Raw genomic sequence first — 24,471 nt, 5'->3', positions numbered from 1 at the left:
AATATATAAGATAACCATTTCATGATTTGCTCTTGAGAACATTAAAAATCATTGTTATGATATTTAAGTCCTTTCTTTTCTCTTTTGTCCCACCCTCCCTCCCTCTCTCTCCTCCCTCCCTCCCTCTCCTTCCCTCCTTCTCCTTCCTTCGTTCCTTCCTTCCTTCCTTTCCTTCCTCCCTCCCTCCCTCCCTCCCACCCCTTTCCTCCTTTCTCCCTTTCTCCCTTCCCCCTTCCCCTCTTCCCTTTCTCTTTCTCTTCTCCAGATGCTGGGGCTTGAACTCAAGGCCTGAGTACTGTCCATGAGCTTTTTTTTCTTCTCAAAACTAGCTCTCTGCCACTTGAACCACTGCTCTGCTTCTGGCTTTCTTGTTGCTTAATTGGAGGTAAGAGTCTCTTAGCTCTTCCTTCCTCAGGGTGGCTTTGAACTGCAGCCCTCAGATCTCAGCCTCTTGAGTAGCTAGGATTACAGGTATGATGACCCATTTCTTTTGAAATGCATTGATGATGCCCATTTCCTTTGGAAAGTTATTATTCAGCACCTTTACCTTTCCTTGTCATCCCCAGCTTACTGTCTGTACTGTAAAACTGAAGCCCTGGAGGGGTACTAGTAGCTCAAGCCTGCAATCACAGCTACTCAGGAAACTGAGATCTGAGGATTGTGGTTCAATGCCAAGCCCAGACAGGAAAGGCCACGAAATGCTTATCTCCAGTTAACCACCCAAAAGGCACAAGTGGAGCTGTGGCTTAGTGATAGAATGGTAGCCTTGAACTAAAAAGCTCAGGGACAGTGCTGAGGCCCTGAGTTCAAGATCCAGGACCAACAACAATGACAACAAAAAGGATATTAGAATACCTGCATTTTGTGTCTAGTTTTAAATGTGAAAGTGAGTTTCTCTCTAAAGATCTAAGCCCAAGTAAGTCTTTGAGGAGAAATTCACTGTAAGTTTACAAAACTTCAGGTAATTATATGTAAGTATAAAAATAACACCTGCTATGTAACAACTTACTAAAGCTACAGTCAACTTACTTTATTGAATGTAAATTTTATTGGAAGGCATTGCTTTGGAAATTAATTCCCACACTCTTTTTACTCAAGGCAGGTAATTGATTTCACTTCTTAGTTATTTGTTTTGGCTTTGCACCTACCAAGAAGTGAACCAGTTGTATTTGATTATGAAGTGGTACACTCAGAGGAGACCTTCCTCTTGAAGCCTGTGTACATTTGCAGGAAATGCAGCATGTCAAGATTACCCCTCAACTGCTGGGAATGGGTTCTGGGCAGGTAAGGGGAACATCATCTTGCTTACTGGTCTTATACGACCATTTTGTTTCTGAATAAACTTGGCATCTTTTCATACCTTGTTTGGGTGTTTCCCCAGATCAGTGGCGGATGCTGGACTCTAGACTCAGCTGGTAGTTTTGTTGTTTGTTTTTGTCTGTTGTGGGGACTTAACTCTGGGCCTGGGTGCTGTCACTGAGCTCTTCAGCTCAAGGCTAGTGCTCTACCACTTGAGCCACACCACCACTTCGGACTTTTTCTGCTGATGTGGCACTGAAGAACTGAACCCAGAGCCTCATGCATGTAAGGCAAGCACTCTATCACTGAGCCACCTTCCCAGCCCCTCAGCTGGTAGTTTTGAACAGAGCAGAAAAGGACTAGTTGGGTTAGGCCCACAAGGCTCAGCCTTAGGTCTGAGATGGCATCTCAGAGCAGAGAGATGGGGGAGAGGCAGAGCATGGATTGGAAGATAACCTTTGTTATCTTTGTTGTAACCTTTGTTGTTTAGTTTTAGTTTTATTTTATAATCCAGAACCCTCAAATGTATAATTTTTGTCAGAAGGCATGACTTCAACAGACCAGAAAGCACACAAGTGCAGCTACCTGCATGAAGTGGTCATTTCATCTCCTATGGGCACACACACAGTACAGGGACGGTTAGTCAGATGGTAGTTCTATTTCTAATTTCCCTGGAATCTCAATACAATTTTTGGTAATAGCTGTGCCAATGCAAAGTCACCAGCAGTGTAGTGTTCATTTTTTAATGTGTTTATGTGTTTTTCCCTCTCTTTCTCTCAAAATAACCATCCTTATTGGTAATGAACTGACATCTTGTGGTGGTTATAATGTGCATTTCTCAGATGATTAGTGAATTTGTGAATCTCTTCATAGACCATTGATTTTGTTTTTGTCATCTTTGGAGAAATGTCTGTTCAAGTCATTTGCCCTTTCATGTGGGTCATGTGTTTTTCTGAGATTGAGTTGTAAGAGTTCATGTTTTGGATATTAAGACCTTATCAAATATATGGTCTGTAAATACTTTTTTTTCCACTCCATAGCTGGCATTTCATTTTGTTGGTGTTTCTCTTGCTGTGCAGAAAGCATTCTTTTTGTGATATAGTCTCATTTATAGATTTCATTTTTATAGCCCTTTTTTTTGGTGGTACTAGTGTTTGAACTCAGGGTCTTATGCTTGTCAAGTAGGTGCTTTGCCACTTCAGCCATGCTCCCAGACACCTCTTGTTGCTTTGTGATATCCAAAGTCACTATCAAGGTTAGGGTTGAGAAGGTCTTCTTGGAGTTTTATGGTTGCAGGTCTTCTAGACGGAATTTTATTCACCACTCTGAGTTGATTTATTTTCACTCATTTGTTTTTGGCAGCACTGGGGTTTCAACTCAAAGCCTCATGCTTCACAGGTATTTTACCACTTGAGCCATGTCTCCAGCCCTCTTTTGCTTTAAAGTTTTTCCTTTTTGCTGATGCTAAGACTTGAACTCAGGGCCTCATGCTTGCTTAGCTTTATTTGCTGGTCCTGGAGCTTGAACTCAAGGCCTGGACACTGTCCCTGAGCTTCTTTTGCTCAAGGCTAGCAATCTACTACTTCCAGTCTTTTCTATTTATGTGGTACAGAGGAATCGAACCTAGGGTTTCATGCATGCTAGCCAAGCAATCTACCACTAAACCATATTCCCAGCCCTCACTTAACTTTCTTGTTTTGCAGGTCCTTACTGTTTGAGTGATGCCTCCTGCCTAGGTAGTTGCTGGTTAGTTAAGAGATGGGTCTCAACAGACTTTTATGCCCAGGTTTAAACCTTGCTCCTCCAGATCTCAGCCTTCTGCATAGGTAGGATTATAGTCATGAGTCACTGGTGTCTGGCTTCCTTGGTTATTTTTGAGGTATGTTGTTGATTTATGCCCAGGCCAACCTGCACTATGATCCTCCTATTTATGCTTCCCTGATTTTCTGGGGATGATAATGGTGTCATTGCACCCAGATATTGTGCTACCCCAGTAGCTGACAAATATATCACTGTGCCCAGTCATTGGCAGAGATGGAGTCTCTTAAAACTCTTTTTGCCTGGCTGGCTCTGAACTGCAATCCCCTTATCTCTGCCTAGCTCAAGTACTTAGAATTACAGCCTTGAGCCACAGCCCATAGCCCAATTTCATTCTTTGCATGTGGAAAGCTAGTTTTTTCTTTTTTTTTAATTTTATTTGTGAACATACTGTACAGAGGGGTTACACTTACATGGGCAGGATAATGCGTACATTTCTCACCAAGCATTGCAGCCTCCTCCTTTTGTTTACCCTTCACATCCCTTCCCAGCCTCCCCCCTCCCCCCCAATCCCAATCCTTCTCCTTCCCCCCTCCCCTCCCCCCCCCGCACCGACGTTGTAAAGCTCATTTTGGACATGACAACTTGTACTTCTCATTGTTGCAACAGGTCCACCTGTATCCTTAAACAACTGGTTTTTCCCCATCTCCTCCTCAAGTTATACTGACATCAAATATAGTGAAAGCAGGGGTTATACTGTGGGGGAGGGACATACAAAGCAACAAAGAGATAATCTTATAAATGCATTAGAAACACATGCATGAAAGAAAAAAACATGAAAATACATATCTAAGGGTTCATTTTCCTGACATCACATTATCTGACCTTTTCCGCTTGACTCATACATATAGTAGATATTGCAAATAAGGGAAACCATGGGACCTATGTTTCTTTGGGCCTGGCTTACTTCACTTAATATAATTTTTTCCAAGTTTTTCCATTTCCTAACAAATGGGGCAATGTCATTCTTTCTGATGGAGGCATAGAATTCCATTGTGTATATATACCACATTTTCTTGATCCATTCATCTACTGAGGGGCATCTGGGTTGGTTCCATATCTTAGCTATGGTAAATAATGCTGCAATAAACATAGTTGTGCTGGTAGCTTTAGTGTGGTCTTGTTTGTAAACATTTGGGTAAATGCCCAAAAGTGGGATTGCTGGGTCATAGGGGAGTTCTATGTGAAGTCTTTTGAGGAACCTCCATACTGCTTTCCAAAGTGGTTGAACAAGTTTACATTCCCACCAACAATGAAGTAAGGTTCCTTTCTGTCCACATCCCCTCCAGCATCTGTTGTTGTTAGAGTTCTTGATTTTTGCCGTTCTAACTGGGGTGAGGTGATATCTCAATGTTGTTTTGATTTGCATTTCTTTTATGGCTAGGGATGTTGAACATTTCTTCATGTGTCTATTGGCCATCCTTCTTTCTTCTTCAGAGAAGTGAAAGCTAGTTTTTTCAACACCACATATAGAGACTATCATTTCTCCATTGTGTCATCTTGATATCTATGTTTTAAACTAGTTGAAAAAAATATATTTGGCTACATTGATTTGCCTGCACAATTTCATGTAGCAAAATATGTATGTGCATTTGTGTGCTTTCATAAAAGTGATTGTTTTCTTGATTTCTTTTTCAGCTGTGTCAAAAATGCTATTGATTTTATATACTTATAGTGCTAGTTTATTTTTCTCTGTGGAATCTCTGGGATTTTCTACATATAGCAGCGTCATCTGCAAATAGAGATAATTTTTTTGTATTTCTTGCCTTTTCTTTTCATCGATTGCCCCTGGTACTACTGCTAGTACTCTACAGAGTAATGAGTGTAGATATCTCTGCCTTAAATCAGATCTTAATGGGAAAGCTTTCAGTTGTTCTTCATTGATCATGTAATTGGTTTTTGCCAGTACTGGGTTTATACTTGGGGCTTTGCACTTGCTGGGTTTGCTTCCTCAGCTGGTTCTCTACCACTTAACCCATGTCTCCAGTCCAACTGTGAGTTTTTATAAATGATTTTTTTTTGTCAGTCATGGGGCTTGAATTCTGGACCTGGGTGCTTTCCCTCAGCTCTCTTACCACTTGAGCCACAGTGCCACTTCCAGTTTTCTGAGTAATTTATTGGAGATAAGCACCTCATGGACTTTCCTGCCTGGGCTGGCTTTGAACTGCGATCCTCAGATCCTGAGTAGCTAGGATTACAGGCGTGAGCCACTGACCCGGCTTATAAATGATTTTTATTATGTTGAGAAACTCTCCTATACCTTAATTGTTTAGAATTTTTTAATCAATAAAGGATGTTGAACTTTGCCCATGTTTTTTTATTACTTAAAATGACTTTTAATTGGTGCTTTTAATGGTTAATTCTGTTGATATGATGTATTTTCATTGATGGATTTGACTATATTAAATAAATGGGATAAAAATCCCATTTGGTCATGTGGGATTTTTGATGGGTTGTTGAACTTGGTTCTTTAGTTTATTTGGCAGTACTGCAATTTGAACTCAGTGCTTTTCCTTTGCTAGGCTGGCATTTTACCATTTAAGTCACACTCCCAGTCCTGGTTGCTAATATTTTATAGAGGATATTTGCATTGCTGTTTATCAGAGATAACTGGCCTGTAATTTACCTATAGTGCCTTTGTCTATTTAGGTATCAATGTGATGCTGGTTTCATAAAATGTGTTTGTTAGTATTCTCTCTAGCTCTATCTTGTGTCTGTGTGTGTCTGCACATGTGTGCATGTGCATGCCAGTCCTGGGGCTTGAACTCTGGGCCTAGGCACTGTCCCTGAACTTCTTTTGCTCAAGGCTAGAACCCTACTACTTGAGCCACAGCACTGCTTCCAGCTTTTTCTGAGTAGCTTACTGGAAGTAAGAGCCTCATGGACTTCCGCCTGGGCTGGCTTTGAACTGCGATCCTTAGGTCTCACTGTTGAATAGTAGGATTACAGGCATGAGCCAGAGGTTCTTAGCTGTCTACCTCTATTTTTGAGAAGACTTTAAGAATTGGTAATAGATTTTCTTTGCATGTTTGGTAGAAGTTAGCCATGAAACGCAGGTTTTTCTGTAGTGGGAAGTTTTGAGCTACTTCTTCAGTCTCTCTGTTATTGGTCTGTGCTACAGGCTCTCTATATCATCCTAATTTAATCTTGGTGGATGCATTTTTAAGGAACTTGTCTATTTCCTTTACACTATCCTGTCTGTTAACATATAATTGTATATAATAGTCCTGTATGATTCTTTTTATTTCTGAGACATCTATTTTTCTATCCCCTGTTCTCCCTTCCTCTTAACTATTCTCCCCCTTTTTTGTGCCAATACTGAGCCTTTGACTAGAGACTCATGCTTTTTCTCAGTGTTTTTGCTTACAGCTGATGTTGTATTACTTCAGCCATACCTTCACTTTTGGCTTTTTGCTGGTTAACCAGAGATAAGCATCTCAGGGATTTGTGTGCCCAGGCTGGCTTTGAACCTTGACCCTCAGATCTTAGCCTTCTGAATACCTAGGATTACAGGGTGAGCCACTGGTGCCCATCTTTCTACTTGAATTTTTTTTTTTTGTCAGTCATGGGGCCTGAACTCTGGGCCTGGGCACTGTCCCTCAGCTCTTCAGCTCAAGGCTAGTGCTCTACCACTTGAGCCACAGCGCCACTTCTGGCTTTTACTGCTTATATGGTACTGAAGAATTAAACCCAGGGCTTCGTGCATGCAAGGCAAGCACTCTACCACTGAGCCACCTTCCCAGCCCCTCTACTTGAATTTCTGACTTTGAGTTTTTCTTTTCCTTATTAGGTTGTCTGTCTCTTCTCCCCATCCCTTCCCTCCATTGCCTCGCTTACTCTGTTCCTCCTTGGTACTGAGGTTTGAACTCCAGGGCCTTGTGCTTGCTCAGCAGGTACTGTATCAATTGCCATCAGCCCTTTTTTGCTTTATTTTAAAAAATAGGATGTTCTGCTTATGTCCACGCTGGATTGAACACAATCTACTTATTTTTGTTCCTCTGAAAACTGGAATAGGCACACATCATCATCCTCAGCCTTTATTGGTTGAGATTGGGTTTGATGGACTCCTTTTGCCAGGGCTGGTCTTTAACTGTGATCCTCCTAATTACTACCTTCTGAGTAGGTAAGATTACAGATGTGAGCCACAATGTTTGGCTCACCTAGGAGTTACATTTTTTCTTTTTCAAAGAATCAACCCTTACTGTCATTTAAAATGATTTTTCTGTTCTCTAATTTTTGATCTGATTTTTTTATTTGCATTTTTGTTTTGCCAGTCTTGGGGCTTGAACTCAGAGTCTGGGCGCTGTCCCTGAGCTTCTTGCTCAAGGCTAGCACTCTACTGGAGCCACAGCACCACTTCTGGCATTTTCTGTTTATGTGGTACTGAGGAATTGAACTCATTCATGCTAGGCAAGCACTCTGCCACTAAGCCACATTCCCAGCCAAGTTATTTGCTTTTCTTTTTTTCTTTTTTTGGTCGGTTGTGGGGCTTGAACTCTAGGCCTGGGTACTGTCCCTCAGCTCTTCAGCTCTACCACAGTGCCACTTCTGATTTTCTGGTGGTTTATTGGAGATAAGAGTCTCATGGTGGGGGGAGGGAGGGGAGGAAGTAATTGTGGATGTGGGAAGGAAGGGATGGTAGGGTAAAAAAAAAAAGGAGACAACAATGCTGGATAGGAATTGTACTAATTACCTTGCTCATGTAACTGTAACCCCTATGTACAGTATTTTTACAATAAAAACGTACAAAAGAGGAGGTGGGAGGGAAGGGATGGTAGGGGAAAAACAAAGGAGGAGGTAACAATGCTTGAAAGGTACTCATTACCTTGCTCATGTGATTGTAACCCCTCTGTACAGTATCTTCACAATAAAAAACTTAATTTTTTTAAAAAAAAGTCTCATGACTTTCCTGCTTGGGCTAGCTTTGAGGCATGATCCCCAGATCTCAGCCTCTTGAGTAGCTAGGATTACAGGCATGAGCCACTGGCGCTGGGCTTGTTTTTCTTTTGGAACTAAATCCAAAGTTAACTGTGTAAGGTAGAATGGTAGATGATTTTTTAAAAAGTTGTTCATTGTTTGTTTTGGTGGTACTGGAGTTTGAACTCAGGTCCTTGCACTTGCTTGCTCAGCTGGTGCAGTACCACCAGAGCTATATCTCCAGCCCAGCTTTTTGCTGTTATTTTTTTCTCTGTCTGGAGTTGGTCCCTCACTCTGATCCTCTAGATCTTGGCCTCCTTAGTAGCTAATTATGAGTAGTTTTGTAGAGTCTTTGATTTTTTTCTTTGTCTATTGTTGTCTGCCTTTGTGGTTTAATAATTGTCAGTGTGCTAAACTGATTGCCATATCTTTTTTTGTTTTGTTTTGCTTTGTAGTTACCATCATTGTTAACTGATTGCCATATCTTTTTTTGTTTTGTTTTGCTTTGTTGTTACCATCATTGTTATATGATGTATAGTAGACTATTTTAAGCTCATACCTTAACTTTGGTTCTGGATTGAACCATGATCAACTTATTTATGCTCTTGAAAACTGTGCTAGACACATGTCACCCAGACTTTATTGGTTGAGACTGGGTCTAAGGGCTGGAATTGTAGAACATTTATCTTAGCATGTGCAAGGCCAGCACATTAATGCTTCTTCCACAAAAAGACCACCAACTAATGACTTTAAACTCTCAATTTTTGTTGTCATGATGTTTATCTTTTTGTACTGAATGTGGCTTAACAGCATAACTTATTGTAGTTATTTGTATGTATGTGTGTGTGTGCGTGCATGCTGGGACTTGAATTTAGGGCCTGGATGCTATTACTTATCTCTTTGCTCAAGACTGGCCCTCTACAGTTTGAGCCACAACTCTACTTCTAGCTCTTCTTGGAGGTTAATTGGAGATTAGTGTTTCAGAGACTTTTCCTGCCTGGGCTGAGTTTGAACCATGATCCTCAGATCTCAGCCCTGTGAGTAGCTAGGGTTATAGACATAAGCCATTGATGCCCAACATTATTGTAGTTACTTTCATGTTTTCATGGTAGTGGTGATTGTCTTTTACTTCTGGGAAAAGCATTTCTCATTAAATTTCTTTTTCAGGGGCAATAATGGGGTCTGAACTCAGGTTAGGCAGTTGCTATACCACTTGAGCTACAATTCCAGCTGAAGAATTTCTTGTATGGCTGATTATTAATGGTGATTATTTCTTTTCTTTTTCTTTTTTTCTTTTCTATTTTTTTGGTCAGTCATGGGGTTTGAACTCTGGGCCTGGGTGCTGTCCCTAAGTCTTTAGATCAAAGCTAGCACTTTACCACTTGAGCCACAGTGCCACATCTGTTTTTTTGAGTGGTTTATTGGAGAAAAGAGTCTCATGGACTTTTCCTGTCAGGCTGGCTTTGAACCTCAATCCTCAGATCTGAGCCTCTTGAGTAGCTAGGATTACAGGCGTGAGTTACCACACCTAGCTTTTGTTAACTGGGTAGAGTCTCAGAGATGGAGAAATCCTGTGATTAGTGACTTCCAAGGCAGGGAATCCTCTAGCAGCAACTGGTTTCAAAATGGTGAAGACTAGTAGTAGCTTGGGTCATGGGGCTGGAGCTGAGAGGTTGAGGAAGAGGATGTGAGCTCTGTCTATGGAGCACGGTTGCTCCCAGGCCTGTGAGGGTGGGGAGGCTTCTCCAGTAACTGATACTGGATATCTGTACCAGTAAGAAGCCAGCTGAGAACCTCTTGCTTACTTATTCCCTACAGGAAAATCCAGGGTCCTGAATCGATCTCACTGGCTGGATGGGCAGGAGAAGTTCTGGATGGGCACGGAAGTTCTGTGTTCCTCAGGGTTTCCACTATTCCCTCTCTAAGCTGGCCTCAGCTCTCCTTTAGCCACTCAGTTGAAATATAGTTATTTGTTTGTTGGTCCTTTGAAAGCATCAGACCCCTCTAGTTGGCCATCTTGTTGCAATTGCTTTATTTTCCTTGGCTAGTAGTGGGAATTGAACTCAGAACTTGGGCACTATCCCATACCTTTTTTTTTTTTAATAGAGCAAGTATATTTGAAAGTGGAAGGGAAAGCTGTGAAACATAGGAGGGCTAGTAATGTGGCTTAATGGTAGAGTGCTTGACTAGCATGCACTAAGCCCTGGCTTTGATTCCTCAGTACCACATAAACAGAAAAAGCTGGAAATGGCACTGTGGCTCAAGTGGTAGAGTGCAAGCCTTGAGCAAAAGAAGCCCAGGAACAGTGCCCAGGCCCTGAGTTCAAGCCCCAGGACTGGCAAAAAAAAAGGAGGCCCCTCTTCCATTTGGAAAGGGGCCCTAAAGAGGACCCTATCCCTTAGCTTTCTTTGCTCGAGGTTAGTACTCTATCACTTGAACTACAGCTCCATTTCTGGCTTTTTGGACTTAATTGGAAATAAGAGTTTCAGAGACTTTCCTGCCTGAACTGGTTTTAAACCTTGATCCTCAGATCTCAGACTCCTAAGTAACTAGGATTACAGACATAAATCACAGATGCCCAGCTCCAATTGCCTTTTTTTTTTCCTTTTTTATTTGGTCAGTCATGGGGCTTGAACTCTTGGCCTGGACACTATCTCTGAGCTCTTCAGCTCAAGGGAAGTGCTCTACCAAGTAAGCCACAGCACCACTTTTGGTTTTCTAGTGGTTAATAAGAGTCTCATGGACTTTCCTGCCAGGGCTGGCTTTGAACCGTGATCCTCAGATCTCAGCCTCCTGAGTAGCTTGGATGACAGGTGTGAGGCACTGGTGCTCATCTCTAATTGCTTTTTAAATATGGAAGATGGGAGTGTGAGTTTAGTTTGCATGTTCTATTTCTTGAGAAAAGATACACTCTAAGGATCTTAATACTTTTTTTAGAAGTGTTAGAGTAATCTTTATCTTTTATTGGATCTTTTATATAATTTGGTAGAGAAAGACTGGTTTGTGATTAATTCATAACCCAAGATTTGACATTGATTACCTTCTTTGTGCTGGCTTTTGGAAGTGTACCTGACTGAAAGTTGTATTGTCTTTCTATTTTTGTCAAATTGAATGATAGATGGTAAAATGGCTATCATTCTCAGTCTCTTTTGTGGTTCTTTCGCCTTTGTCCCCTGGCGAGACAGTATGGTTTCCCAGGCTCCAGCTCATTTTAGTGGATGAGGCCATCTAGTCCTATCTAGTATAGTGACTGCATCAGTAACTTTCATTTACACCTCCCAACCCCCTGGCCAATCCTGGGGCTTGAACTCAGGGCCTAGGCACTATCCCTAATCTTCTTTTGCTCAAGGCTAGTACTGTACCACTTGGGCCACAGAGTCACTTCCAGCCTTTTCTGTTTTTGTGGTGCTGAGGAATCGAACCCAGGGCTTCATGCATGCTAGGCAAGCACTCTACTGCTAAGCCACATTCCCATATCTAACCACTTGTAAGTTGTCATTAAACCCAGTATATAGGTCTACTAGGTTGAGGGAGAAGGTTTGACTTCCTGAATGTACAGTTGCCTCACAGTCCTTCATAAACACGTGTCAGCTGTCAAACCACTGGTCACATCTGACTCATCTGAGGTAGGGTTTTAACTTTGCCCTCCCCTGGCCTCCCAGAGTTTCTTTAATTTTTGTCCTATTTCTGTTCTCCATATCCACTGAACACTTCTGCGCTAGTTGACTTCAGCAGGTTCACATCTTGCCTCCACATCTCCAGTCTACTTGTCAACAAATCCATCTTCTACATTGTAAAAGTCTTGCAAAAAATGCAATGTAGCATCTTCTCCTTACCTCTGATTTTTTTGTTTTCTATCATCACCCCTTATCCATTGGTATCTTATAGTCTAGCAATACAACTTGCTTGCAGTTGCTTTCTCTCTCTCACCACGTTTACCTAAATGCTTTTGTTCTTACTGAACTTCAATTCTATCATTCTACTTCTTGTTTTAAGATTGCTATCTCTTTGGCCTCTGTCAACTTTAGATGTGTGTGCCTCGTGCACACCACTAATTACTTTCTTTCACTCCTAGGAAAACTTTGGCCCACTTGGAAATAATATAGTCACATTATTTTGCACTTTACACCTAATAATATCAAAGCATCAGAGAAACTGAAGACAGCCAGGCAGCACACGATCATTTCCTTCTTAAAGGTAAGGACAAGTGTAAAGAAGGAATAGCACAATTTCTCAAAGGATGTCCAGACCCAGGGCTGGGAGCAGCATGACTCAAGGAAGGCACCTAGAGTATGACATGGAGGGCTATCTCATGTTTCTCAATTTAATAGTCTGCTCTGGAAAAATCTTTGAAAAAAGGAGAAACAGAAATAAATCTGAGCCATTTATTTCCGACCTGTACTTGAGCAAAATAATTATCAAATCACTTGGGCAGTTGTAAAAGGAAGAGAGGACACAGAACAAAGCATACACTGATGGTGTTTGTGGCGGGATGCGGGGTGGGCAGGCAGAGGGACTCACCTCCGGCATGGAGCTCACTTCATGCACCTGGCCGATGAGCTTACAGTAGGACTGAAAAAGCAACAGCAGCTGGAAGTGTAGCTTATATAACCTCTGACACAGTTCCAGTTGCTAAAGAGAGAATGTGCAGGGGAAGAAATTGTTATTAAGGATCATTCTGATATATCTAGTGAATCTCAGTGGACACACAACACACATTTTTTTTAAATTAAGGAAATATAACTAGCTGTTACCATTCTCAAATGAAACAAAAAATCCAGTCAATAAGTATCAATGAGGAATTCACAGGGTAATACAGATTGTTATATTCTAAATAGTGGAAGATGGCTAATTAGAGAGTGGAAGCTATAAAAAGGACCAAGCAAGCCACCACATTTCTATTTGTATTTGCCAATTCACTACAGATAAATTGTAACTGAGTGGCTGTGTACACTTTTATACACAACAATTGCCTTAAAAACAAAGAATTTGTTTTCATTATAAGCATAGTTGAAAGGCAAAATGTAATTCTAGGGGTTAGATTTGTAAATGGAGAAGATGTCTGGGAGATAACTGTGTAACAGAACAGTTGTTGCCTTCCAGGATGAGACTCAAGACAAGCCACATGGTCCTTGGGGCACTGTCAGTTTGAGTGATGAGCCTTCTACTCAGTGCTTAGGAAGCATTTACTGAATTAGAGAGAAATGGGGCCAAAACTGTTTAAGGAAAAAAACCCGCAAAACTTCTATAAGAAAAATTAAAAAACCCTCAAAAACCTCTAGAACTTTCTGCACAAAGAATAAGAAAAAGCAACTGTACAAAATAGCCCTTATTTTAATAGGTTTCTCTGGAAATGTAAATGTTTCTTTCCATGGCCTCTATAAAGTCTGATGCAAAAGCATTCACAAGTTGTAATCCATCATCAATGATCATTGCACTCTGAACTGTATTATCTTTGCCTACTTTATTTCAGTAATGGGTTAGCTCGATAGTGGTGGTATTCTGTGACTTCACCTGGTAGGATTGCACAGTTTAGCAATTACCGAGTGAAAGTAGATTAAATACATGGTTTTAAAAAATGCTTCATTAGTCAGTTTTTCAGTGGGATGAATGAAGGGTAAATAGTACCTTCCTTTCACTAACAGACTGTTGCAAATGAACTCAACTCAGATTTGAGAGTCTTGAAGTAATTTTTAAATGTTTTTCTCAAATAAGTTGATGGAAAATAATTTAGGTTTTAGGTAGCATATGCCATTGACACTATGAATAAAATTTTGACCCTGATTTTTAAATGTAAAAAAAATCATACAAAGACTATGTTTAATAAATTCCTTTCTAACCTTTCTCTTGTTCTCTCTTCCTTGCTCCTAGGGGAAAATCTTTTCCAATTAGATGGATTTAATTAGCTTAAGTTCAAAGAAATAGAAATACTAACTCAAATGGGATCTATTAGTAAAACACTGTTTTATGGTCATTTAACCTTTTCTGTATGGAAACCTTTTGAAGTCTGTCACAGAAGATAGCTGCGAGGTGCTTGCAAAAAAAATGCCCAAGTATTGTTTACAAACAATGTTACCTTTCCAATTTAGGCTGAAACCTAGTTATGAACACTCTGGCTTTCCTGCCAAATAATAGTAGTTGCAATTTAAAATATCCCATTGGTAGTGTGAGAATTCATAGCAATGTAGGTTTGAACTTTGGTGCAAAAGCATCCCCAAATGCTATTGATCATAAGCTGCTGTGTCTCAATCTACCGAAGAAAATAAAATTAAATAAAAAAAGGGAAAACATGCTAAATGGTAGTTAACAGTAAATAAAATAAAGCCTGTTATGGGTCCATGCCTAAATGGAGAAAGAGTATGAAAGAAAGTTAACTTACTGCAAGAGATTCCATTTGCTACACAGCAAGCATGGCACAGGAAACAAAGGAAAGGAAAGAAAGTACAGGGTCAGTGTGTGCATGCAACAGAAAGCAAGGCCCTCTTCCAAGAGCAGAACTGTCAGCAGTATTAGCATTGCTGGCCCAAAGTTGATCAATGGGCCAATGTTGTACCCTGAAACATGCACAGCGCTCCAGTTAAAACAAGCTCTAATGGAACATGTATCACTGACAAAACAGAACTTTTAGTCTTTTAGTATCTCTGATTAATTGGTTCCAATTTTGTCAAGTTAATCTTGGAGACAAGAGCTAACTCACTGCTTGTAGATTTTAGTGCATAAATGTGTGCAGTTATGTCAACATAGTAAAGGAATGAGGACAGAGAGTAATTTGGAAACCACACTCCCCATTTTAGTATTGCTTTATATTAGACTTTTATCCCTTTTTTGGGGGGAGGGGGTCCGGTTGTGGGGCCTGAACTCTGGGCCTGGGCACTGTCCCTCAGCTCTTCAGCTCAAGGCTAGCGCTCTACCACTTGAGCCACAGTGCCACTTCTGGCTTTTTCCTTTTTGCATATGTGGTGCTGAGGAATCAAACCCAGGGCTTCATGCATGCAAGGCAAGCACTCTACCACTGAGCCACCTTCCCAGCCTATATTAGACTTTTAAATGTAAGATTTTTATATCTACTAAACTATGACCACACAATTAATACTAAATATAATCAAGAATCCCAGAGCGGTATTTTCTTTAGTTGGATTGTCTTCCATATTGAGAATATTTTGTAGGACTGCTAATAAATTTCAAAGGATTAAACACTGTATACTCTCAAATATAAGAAATGATAAATAAAATGCTAAAAAATTACTTTTTTTTTTTTGCTGGTCCTGAGGCTTGAACTCTGGGCATGGGTGCTGTCATTGAACTCCTTTTATTTAAAGCTAACACTCTGTCACTTGAGCCATAACATCATTTATGGCTTTTTCTGAGATTTAATTGAAGATAGAAGTCTCTCAGACTTTCCTGCCCCAGCTGGCTTTGAACCGTGATCCTCAGATCTCAGCCTCCCAAGTAACTAGGATTACAGGCGTGAGCTACTGGCACCTGACTGCATTTTATTTTTATAATAGCACTGGTAGACAATTTTGAGAAGTAAACTAGAATTTATTAGTACAAAATAATATTCATTTTAAACTGAGCAATATTTAACTATAGGTACCACTTTTTGATGTTACCATATTGTAACTATAGCATTATCTAAGGTTTGTTTTTGGTGAGGGTACTGGAGCTTGGGCACACTTTTCACTTAGTTTTTTCACTCAAGGCTAGTGCTCTACCACTGGAACCACACCTCTATTTCCAGCTTTTTGTCAGTTAAGTGGAAATATAGTCTCATGGATTTTCCTGCTCCAGCTGGCTTTGAACTGCAGTCTTCGGATCTCAGCTTCCTCAGAAGCTGGGATTCCCTGACCATTTGCTCACATCACTACCGAAGACTATATTGTTTAATAAGTAGTTTCTTGGACCTGAGCAGGAATATCTCCTAAAGTTTTGAAATATGAACACCTTTAAGTCAGTGATATACATTACATAGCTAGAGAGATTTGGTATTTATAAGAACATTCTTTGTCTATAGAGTTTTTGCAACCAAACCTTAGATACTGAAATATAAGGTGATCTCAGACAGGCATACATAGACAGTCTTCGTCTCTCTGTACTCTAATTCCAAATATAACTGAAGTATTTAATATGTTTATTGGTAGAAAGTATTTTCTTTCTTTTGTGCCAGTATTAGGCCTTAAACCTACGCTCACTTGCCTTCTTTTACTCAACGTTGATGAGTGCTCTACCATTTGAACCATAGCTCCACTTCCTACTGTTTTTCAAAACAAGGTAATCCAAGGTGTTCATCAAACCCAGGCAAGTTAAATCTCTATGAATACAAGCAAATGAAACTTTCCAACTTGAGCTTGGAGCTTAGGAATGTCACTGTACTTCCCCCTTGGCTCTCAGAACACAACATACTGAGTTCTTTGAGAGACAGCCAACCTTGATCAGAGCCAGGCTGCAGTAACCTTCCTTTTTAGGAAGGCTAGTCCAAGCTTCCTTGATATTTCTTATCCTCAGAATCCTTTTCTAGGCCACACACTGGGCCCTTATTTGTTTTTAGAGGTCCAAAAAGATAATGAAAAATGCCTTTTGAGGGGCTGTTTCATAGAAAATAAAAGCTTACTTTTTTCCCCTGTGTTGCTGTTTTCCTGTTTCCTGGTTTTAAGTTCATAAAGCTTTCTAAATAGATTGTATTTATCTGTGTCCCATTGCCCTCAAGTTCTTTTTGTTCATGTTCTGGGAGCTGTCATTGTTTTATTTGACCAAAAGGAGTTTCTTCAAGCCCTGTTACTGCTCTCCTAACATAGCTTGATTTATAAAATCAGATTTGGACATTCATCATGAATACCTTTCAAAGCTTGGAAAAATAAGACCCTTTTTAAACCTATTTTCAAGAAAACTGTAAACAAAATTTGTAGACTTTTTTAGTGAATATATGACTAAAGGATAGATAGGGAAAAGTTTTGTTTCACATTTAACTTATTCAGCTTGTATAAGGTAATAGGTTATAGGCTTCTCATGCATATGTTATATAGGGATAGGAGAGGTGTACCTAAGGCCAAGGTCTAGAGGGACTCTGATGGTTGCAATGATAAAAAAAAAACAAAACTGCTGGACTTGAATCCAAGTCCAAGTAGTGCTTACAAATATCTTTTGAAGTCAGGCACTGGTGGCTCATGCCTATAATCCTAGCTACTCAGGAGGCTGAGAACTGAGGATTGCAATTCAAAGTCAGCCTGGGCAGGAAAGTCCACCAGAAAACCAGAAATGGCGCTGTGGCTCAAGTGGTAGAGCTGAAGAGCTAAGGGACAGCGCCCATGCCCAGAGCTCAAGCCCCATAACTGACAAAAAAAAAATCATTTGATACTATATGTAATTTTAGCCAAATGAGCAAGAAGTGGTTAGAAATACCTTGTAGATGATGGATATGTCAACTACAATCCCTTATGACAAATGACATGGCTTTAGATCTTCTGAGGACACTTTGGGAGACCCGGGAAGATGAATTGTGTTGAGTAGTTACAGGGCCAAGAATGAAGGTCATCAAGAGACTACTCCTTGACCTACAAGCCACTGATTAGTGGAAAGGAAAGGTCAATGGAAACTAAAGTCCTAAATTAGAAGTGCTGGTTGTAAGTAGTGAAAATTTTTTTAATGCTGGTACTGAGCTTGAACTCGGGGCCTCGGTGCGGTCCCTGAGCTTTTTCTCTCAAGGCTAGTGCTTTGCCACTTGCACCATAGCTCTATTTACAAAATTTTGGTGGTTATTGGAGGTAAGAGTCTCAGGGACCTTTCTACCCAGGCTGCAGATCTCAACCTTATGTGTGACTAGGATTATGGTACCTGGAAATTTTTCTCACTTCTTGATAGGCATAGGCTGAGAAAATATTGGCAATATATATAAAAGAGTGAAACTGATCTCATGTGACCCGTTCATGTCACATGCCTTGTTTCCTTTCCTATTTAGTGTATAGCTGAACCTTGTTCGGGAAGAATTGTTATTATAATCACCAAGAAGCCTAAATAATTTACCAGTCATATTTGTATTAAAAAATTCTTCCCCCAAGCTGGATACTTACACCTATAATTCTACCTACTCAGGCGGTTGAGATCTGGAGGGCCAAAGCTTGAGACCAGCCCAGGTAGAAAAGTCTGCAGGACTCCATCTTCAAAATAACTAGTGAAAAGGTTGGAAGCGTGGCTCAAGTGTTAGAGTAGCACTTAACAAGCTCCAGCCACTGAGCTCAAACCCTGGTACCAAAATTTCCCCCAAAATACACTTCCCAAAGGTCATAAATACTTGCTTTGAAACTACTCAAACATACTTCCTTAGTAAATAAGCTCAGCCAAGCAATGCTTGCATTTATCATAGACAGAACTGTTTCTCACATGTGCAAAGGATAATACTTTTTCCTGTGTTTCAAAACAAAAACTCACCTAGCTTTTGTTCTGCATTTAGAGGAATAGTTTTCTAGGAAGAGAATTCATCTAAGCATAGTGATATTATTGGTACCTTGCTCGTCAGTGTGAGGAATTCAAAAGACGGCCAGATGAGGTCTATACGAACAACTGAATTAGTGGTAGCTATTGTTGCCGCTTGGGAAAGGTAACCTAATGTTGTTAGATCCCCTTAGAGACCCCAGAAATCCTATTTTGAGCATATTTGAAATATTTTTAAAGGAACAACTAAAAAATATTCAACTTCCAGCAACCCTCACTTATATCATTTAAGAATGAATAGAAACTGCCAGGTGCTGGTGGCTCATGCCTATAATTCTAGCTACTTAGGAGGCTGAGCTCTGAGGATCACAGTGCAAAGTCAGCCTGGGCAGGAAAAGTCTATAGAGACTGTTATTTCTAATTAGCCATTAAAAGTTGGAAATGGAGCTGTAGCTCAAGTGATAGAATGCTAGCTTTCAGTAGAAAAGCTCAGAGACCAAGGCCTAGAGGCTTTTTTTTTTAATTGGGGGAGCAGGAAGAGAGAAATTGGCTACTGGCAAAAATCAGATTGGATAGGTCTTGGAAGTAGACAGCACACTGGTACAATGTCTGACAGATAGTTATTTCTATTTAGGAATTTACTTTGCTAGGTTTAGTCAGGAAAAAATACTAGTCTTTCTGCAAGGTGCACACTTCTTTAAAACATATTCTTGGCAAATCAATCCAGATGTGGATTTGTAAGTTATTTATTGATCTCTTTTATCTATATTTCATATAGTTGAGTTTTGCCTTGGGGATGGAATACTAATTGGCAAAAGTCTCTGGTTATAAGATCATTCTATTCATTTCTCGTTAAGCCTACCTTTTTTTTTTTTGGGGGCAGGTCATGAGGCTTGAACTCTGGACCTGGGCGCTGTTCCTGAGCTCGTCAGCTCAAGGCTAGCACTCTACCACCTGAGCCACAGCACCACTTCCAGTTTTCTAGTGGTTTATTGGAGACCACAGAGTCTCATAGAGTTTCTTGCCTGGGTTGGAGTTGAACCACAATCCTCAGATCTCAGCCTCCTGAGCAGCTAGGATTACAGGTACGAGCCACTAGCACCTGTCCCTCAAGCCTGCCTTTTGTGTGTAAAGATTTCTCCCCAGGTTGCTCTCATAGATCATTTTTGGCCTTGTCTGTCACCTGTGATAGGAACCAAGGTGTTCTCACTTTCTGATTAAAAAAAGCCAGGCCTCAGGCTCAGCAGTGTGTTAGTCAGGCTGGTAGAATAAAGAGCAGGTGGTTTGAGAGTATGTGGTTCTGTGATCAGGTTCCTTCCAGGGTGCACTAAGCAATCAAGAAATTTAAACATCCACATCAAGCCACCTAACCTTTCCTGATACATTAGAATTTCCAACCTCTCTTTTTGGTGACATATAATTTGCTTTCTAGATCAGTCTCAGACCCCAGAATAGTCACAGTGGAAAGCATCTTCCTCATAACAACTGGTCGCTGCCTGAGTTCTCTGGTCACCCATGTTTCCAGGAACCACTTAGGAGGATGTGAAACACCAAGCTAGTACTAACAGTGGGGTCAGCATTAGGTTGGTTTTACAAAAACATTGGGAACATTAGACTAGAAATTTGCATTCCTGTCATTCTTTTCCTACAAATCCCAGAACTCACTACTTCTAGATGTTTTATGGACTCACATTACTTATGCAAATTCCTAAAATCTGGAAGGAAGCTGACATATAAGACATTTTTCTTATATGGGAATTATTCTCTAGTTATTATGTATTTCATTTTTTCCTTCCATAAGTAAGAATAAGCTTGAACAAATGGAAAGCCTTAGTATTCTATCTGCAAAATGAAAACCCCAGTTTCATAGGATTACTGAGAGGATCAGATGAGATTATATGTGAATGGAACTTGAAAAACATTAGTTTTTTTTCCTTTCCCATTTTTATATTTTCAGTCCTTTACTATAATGCTGAGTTGTCCTATGTAACTAAAAGAAGCTAAATTGAATTTTCTTAATCCTTGGGTTGAGAAAAAGGATGGAGAGGAATAAGTTGGACAAAACTCAGTCATGTGCTGAACAATAATGTTTTGGTCAACAAAAACCCACATATATGATGGGCATCTCATAACATTGGACCACCCAGTGCCTTCAGATTGCCTAACAGTGCATTTCTCAGGTCATCTCTGCCATTAAGTGATACGACTTAAGAAAGAAAAATACAGGTGTTAGAAAATACAGTTAGAAGTGAGTAGGAAGACCAGGGACATCTTTGATGGAGGAAGATGAAGAACCAAGAGGGGAAAAAAGGGAACAACTAAACAGAAAAGTTAACAGAAGTAGTGTATTAGGACAATAGACTAGCTTAACTAGACTTTCCCCTTACCTATAGGATTAACCAGAAAGCTCTAAATGAATGAGTCATTTGGTTCTAAAAATATAGAGTGTATTAATGTATTTTCATAAGAATTTTTATTTCAAAGGGATGATTAAAGATGGATGTTTAATTATTTTTATATGCTATATACACTATACTATAAACTAGGCTGGTGCTAGCAGTACTCCAAACCTGGAAACTATTTTCTACACTGGATTTGAGCAGCACTGTACTGTAGTGGAAGGACTGAGCTGGAATCAGGGGTAGGTGTGACTGGTAGCCATAAAATATGAAACCTAGAGGGGTGTAAGGTAGCTCAGGCCTGTATCCCTAACTACTTACTGGACAGAGATCTGAGGATTCCAGTTCAAAGCCAGCCTGGGCAGACAATCCCCAATTAACCGGCAAAAAGCTGCAAGTGGAGCTGTGGCTAAACTAGAGCACCAGCCTTGAACAAAAAAGCTAAGGGACAGTGCCCAGGCCTTAAGTTCAAGCCCCAGTACCAGCATGTGCATGCATGCACACATACCACCCTCTTCCCCTGAAACCCAGGCAGTACTTCATATTCTGGAGAATGTGAATGGCAGAGGTTATCTAGATGATCCCAAAGCATCATGTCACACATGCTAGAGTTCACTGTGACTGGAAGCTGCACATTCATCTGCTCATCAATGATTTTACATTTTTCCTTATAATTTCTTACTTTGTAACCAAACTATAATTCTACCTTTATTTCATTAGCCAGAGAAACTTAGATAGGTTAAGCTTTAGTTTTTCAACCACACTTTCATGCTTTCCATTCAGAGAGGATTAAATGACTTAAGGGACAGAAAAGTTCACCATAAACCATTCAGTGAAATTGGTGTCATCAAGAAGGGCACAAACTACATGTTAATAATATTTTCTTCTGGTGTGTTTAGAAAAAGCATGAAAACGGCTCACCAAGAGACTCAGTGCTGTTCCAGACAGTTATTCAGGACTGTAAACGCGTTCAGAAAAAAATTACTGGGTTCAAACCCTTTACTTGGTTGTTGCCTTATTAGTCAAGTCCTGCTTCTAATGGAGAAACTGATTTCAGATCCTTTGGCAGTTATGCAACATAAAAATGTCCTACAAAGTTGGGCGCTGGTGGCTCATGCCTGTAATCCTAGCTACTCAGGAGGCTGAGATCTGAGGATGGCAGTTCAAAGCCAGCCCGGGCAGGAAAGTCCATGAGACTCTTATTTCCAATAAACCACTTGAAAACCGGAAGTGATACTATGGCTCAAGTGGTAGAGCTCTTGCCTTGAGCTGAAGAGTGCAAGGATAGCACCCAGGCCGAGTTCAAGCCCCACTGGCAATTCTAAGGTAATGCCAATGCCTTTCTGCCTAAACTTGACAGTAACTTCCTACATTTTCTTATCCCCTCTTGCCCTCAGTCTCTTTCCACAGTGGATCGAACTGAAAAGCCTTAGCCTGACAATCAACACCACTACAACTTTGCATTTGAAGCAACATATGAAGTCCTGCATGAGCAGGCTTCTGTCAATGTCTCCAGATTTCTCCAACTTTCCTCCAAATCACTTTTGGCACTCCTGGTTTTTCAGCTCTTAGGAAAGCCCATTTCCTTCCTGCTCCAAGACCTTTACATGAGCTCTCCACTTGCTCTTCTTCACTCAGCTGACTCTAACTCATCTTTTAGAGGTGAGCTCGAGAATATCTAGAAAACACACTTGTGGACAAGCCTTCCCAGAATGCTTTGCTTACTGCTCTTTCCTGTTCTCAGTGGCACTTATCAGTCTATGCTTCTCTGATTTTGTCTGTCTCCCTGACCAGATGAGACACTCTGTAAGTTGTTCTCTATTTCATCTACCATATGAAACAAATAGGAGTCACTTCATACCTAACTGTAGAATGGGTGCTTGTAATCCATTTGTACTCATTTGCCCAATTTCCTTTATAGTATGCCACACATTTGCCAGCCAGGTGGCATACACTGAAAGCTATTCTAAATGGGAAAATTATTTTCCAATGATTGTTGAAAGGTCAACAGAGATTTTCATCATTGAAGTGGTTAAGTGGAGAATAATGAAATTTAATTTAATATTCTGACATGAAGAAGGAATTTCTAAGGGGACAGTTAGTTTGGTTACACAGTGCATTTTTATACCTCTAGTTTTCAAAAAAGGGAAAGAACTCTGAAATCTCATCACACAGTCATGCATGGCTTAAATGTCATGCTGTCTTACTCTATTTATTGGTTTCATGTGAATGCCTCATTCTGCTTCCTCCTTCCTCAGCTTCCATGCTTCTTAGGTGGGTTAAAACTAACACAGTCAGAGCACAGAAGATATATATTTGAATAGGCCTTATTACCTTTTCTTCTGAGTCTCCTGGTTGGCATGTAATTACTCCATCTCGTGATCCTCCTGCAAATGTTGCTTTACAATTTGCAAGCCACTGTGGTCGGAAAAAGAGACAAACAGGTACATTCAGAGATGTCTTGAAAAATGTTTACAACACAAGCTCTGCTGGGAAGAATTTATAATTAACTATCTCATGGTAGTAAAATTTTACTCTAATCTTTTGAGCCTTTCCTGAAAGTCAGTAAAGAGGAACTGAAATTAAATGTCTGTTTGAGCTCAGTGATCATCACTTAAAAATATTTCATGCTGATGGCTCACGCCTATAATACTAGCTACTCAAAAGGCTGAAATCTGAGGATCTCTGAAGCCAGCTCAGGTAAGAGAGTTTATGGGACTCTTACCTCCAATTTACCATCATAAAGCTGGAAGTGGGTGGCTCATGCCTGTAATCCTAGCTACTCAGAAGGCTGAGAACTGAGGATTGCAGTTTCAAAGCTATCTTGGGCAGGAAAGTCTGTGAGACTCTTATCACCAATTAACCACCAGAAAACCAGAAATGGCACCGTGGCTCAAGTGGTAGAGCACTATCTTTGAGCTGAAGAGTTGAGGGACAGCTCCAATGCCTAGAGTTCAACAAAAAATTTAAAAAGCTGAAGTGGAGTTGTGGCTCAAAGGGTACAGCACTAGCCTCAAATGCAGAAAAACTAAGGGACAGTGCCTAGGCCCTGAGTTCAAGTTCTATTACCTGCACAAAAAAATAATTAAAAATTGCAATATATTGCTTTGAGGTTTCAGTAGACTTTTTTTTTTTTTTTGTCGGTCGTGGGGTTTGAACTCTGGGCGTCTAGCACTTTGAGTTACAATGTACAATGCTATTTCTGGTTTTCTGGTGGTTAATTGGCGATAAAAGTCTCATGGACTTTGCTGCCCAGGCTGGCTTTGAAATGCAGTCCTCAGAGCTCAGCCTTCTGAGTAGCTAGGATTACAGGCGTGAGTCACTAGCACCTGGCTACACAGACTATTCTTAATTTGTGTGTAAATGAAAATGAATACATCAATGGTTGGAGACTATTTGCATGGTTTAGATTAGTGAGTGGGACTGACACTTCCTCACAGACTGCAATTCTTGTCTTGGGACATACCTAGTTCTCTCTTATGGTCAGACAATTTCTATGGGACAGGTCTTCATTTATAGAAAGGAAATAACAGCAATGCTCAGCTATTTAACTATGGAGATTCTGTAAATCTTAAGCATTTGGAATGGTAATTCACATAGATGTGAACAT

The 24,471-nt window shown here is 40.3% G+C and overlaps 1 protein-coding gene across 1 annotated transcript in view; it reads right to left on the bottom strand.

Moving 5' to 3' along the window:
• Positions 1–24,471, bottom strand: part of Fry (furry homolog (Drosophila)) — a 291,396-nt gene that overhangs the window by 5,106 nt on the left and 261,819 nt on the right. Inside the window, exons 58-59 of the mRNA XM_013027318.1 lie at positions 23,196–23,279; positions 12,556–12,666 (exon numbers count right to left, since the gene is read on the bottom strand). Of these exons, the coding sequence (XP_012882772.1) occupies positions 12,556–12,666; positions 23,196–23,279 (195 nt within the window). The remainder of the gene's footprint in view (positions 1–12,555; positions 12,667–23,195; positions 23,280–24,471) is intronic.

Source organism: Dipodomys ordii, unplaced genomic scaffold (genome assembly GCF_000151885.1).
Source record: "Dipodomys ordii isolate 6190 unplaced genomic scaffold, Dord_2.0 Scaffold102, whole genome shotgun sequence".
Taxonomy (NCBI): domain Eukaryota; kingdom Metazoa; phylum Chordata; class Mammalia; order Rodentia; family Heteromyidae; genus Dipodomys; species Dipodomys ordii.
The sequence above is the reverse complement of the archived record's forward strand: the minus strand, read 5'-3'. Positions and strand labels throughout refer to the sequence as shown.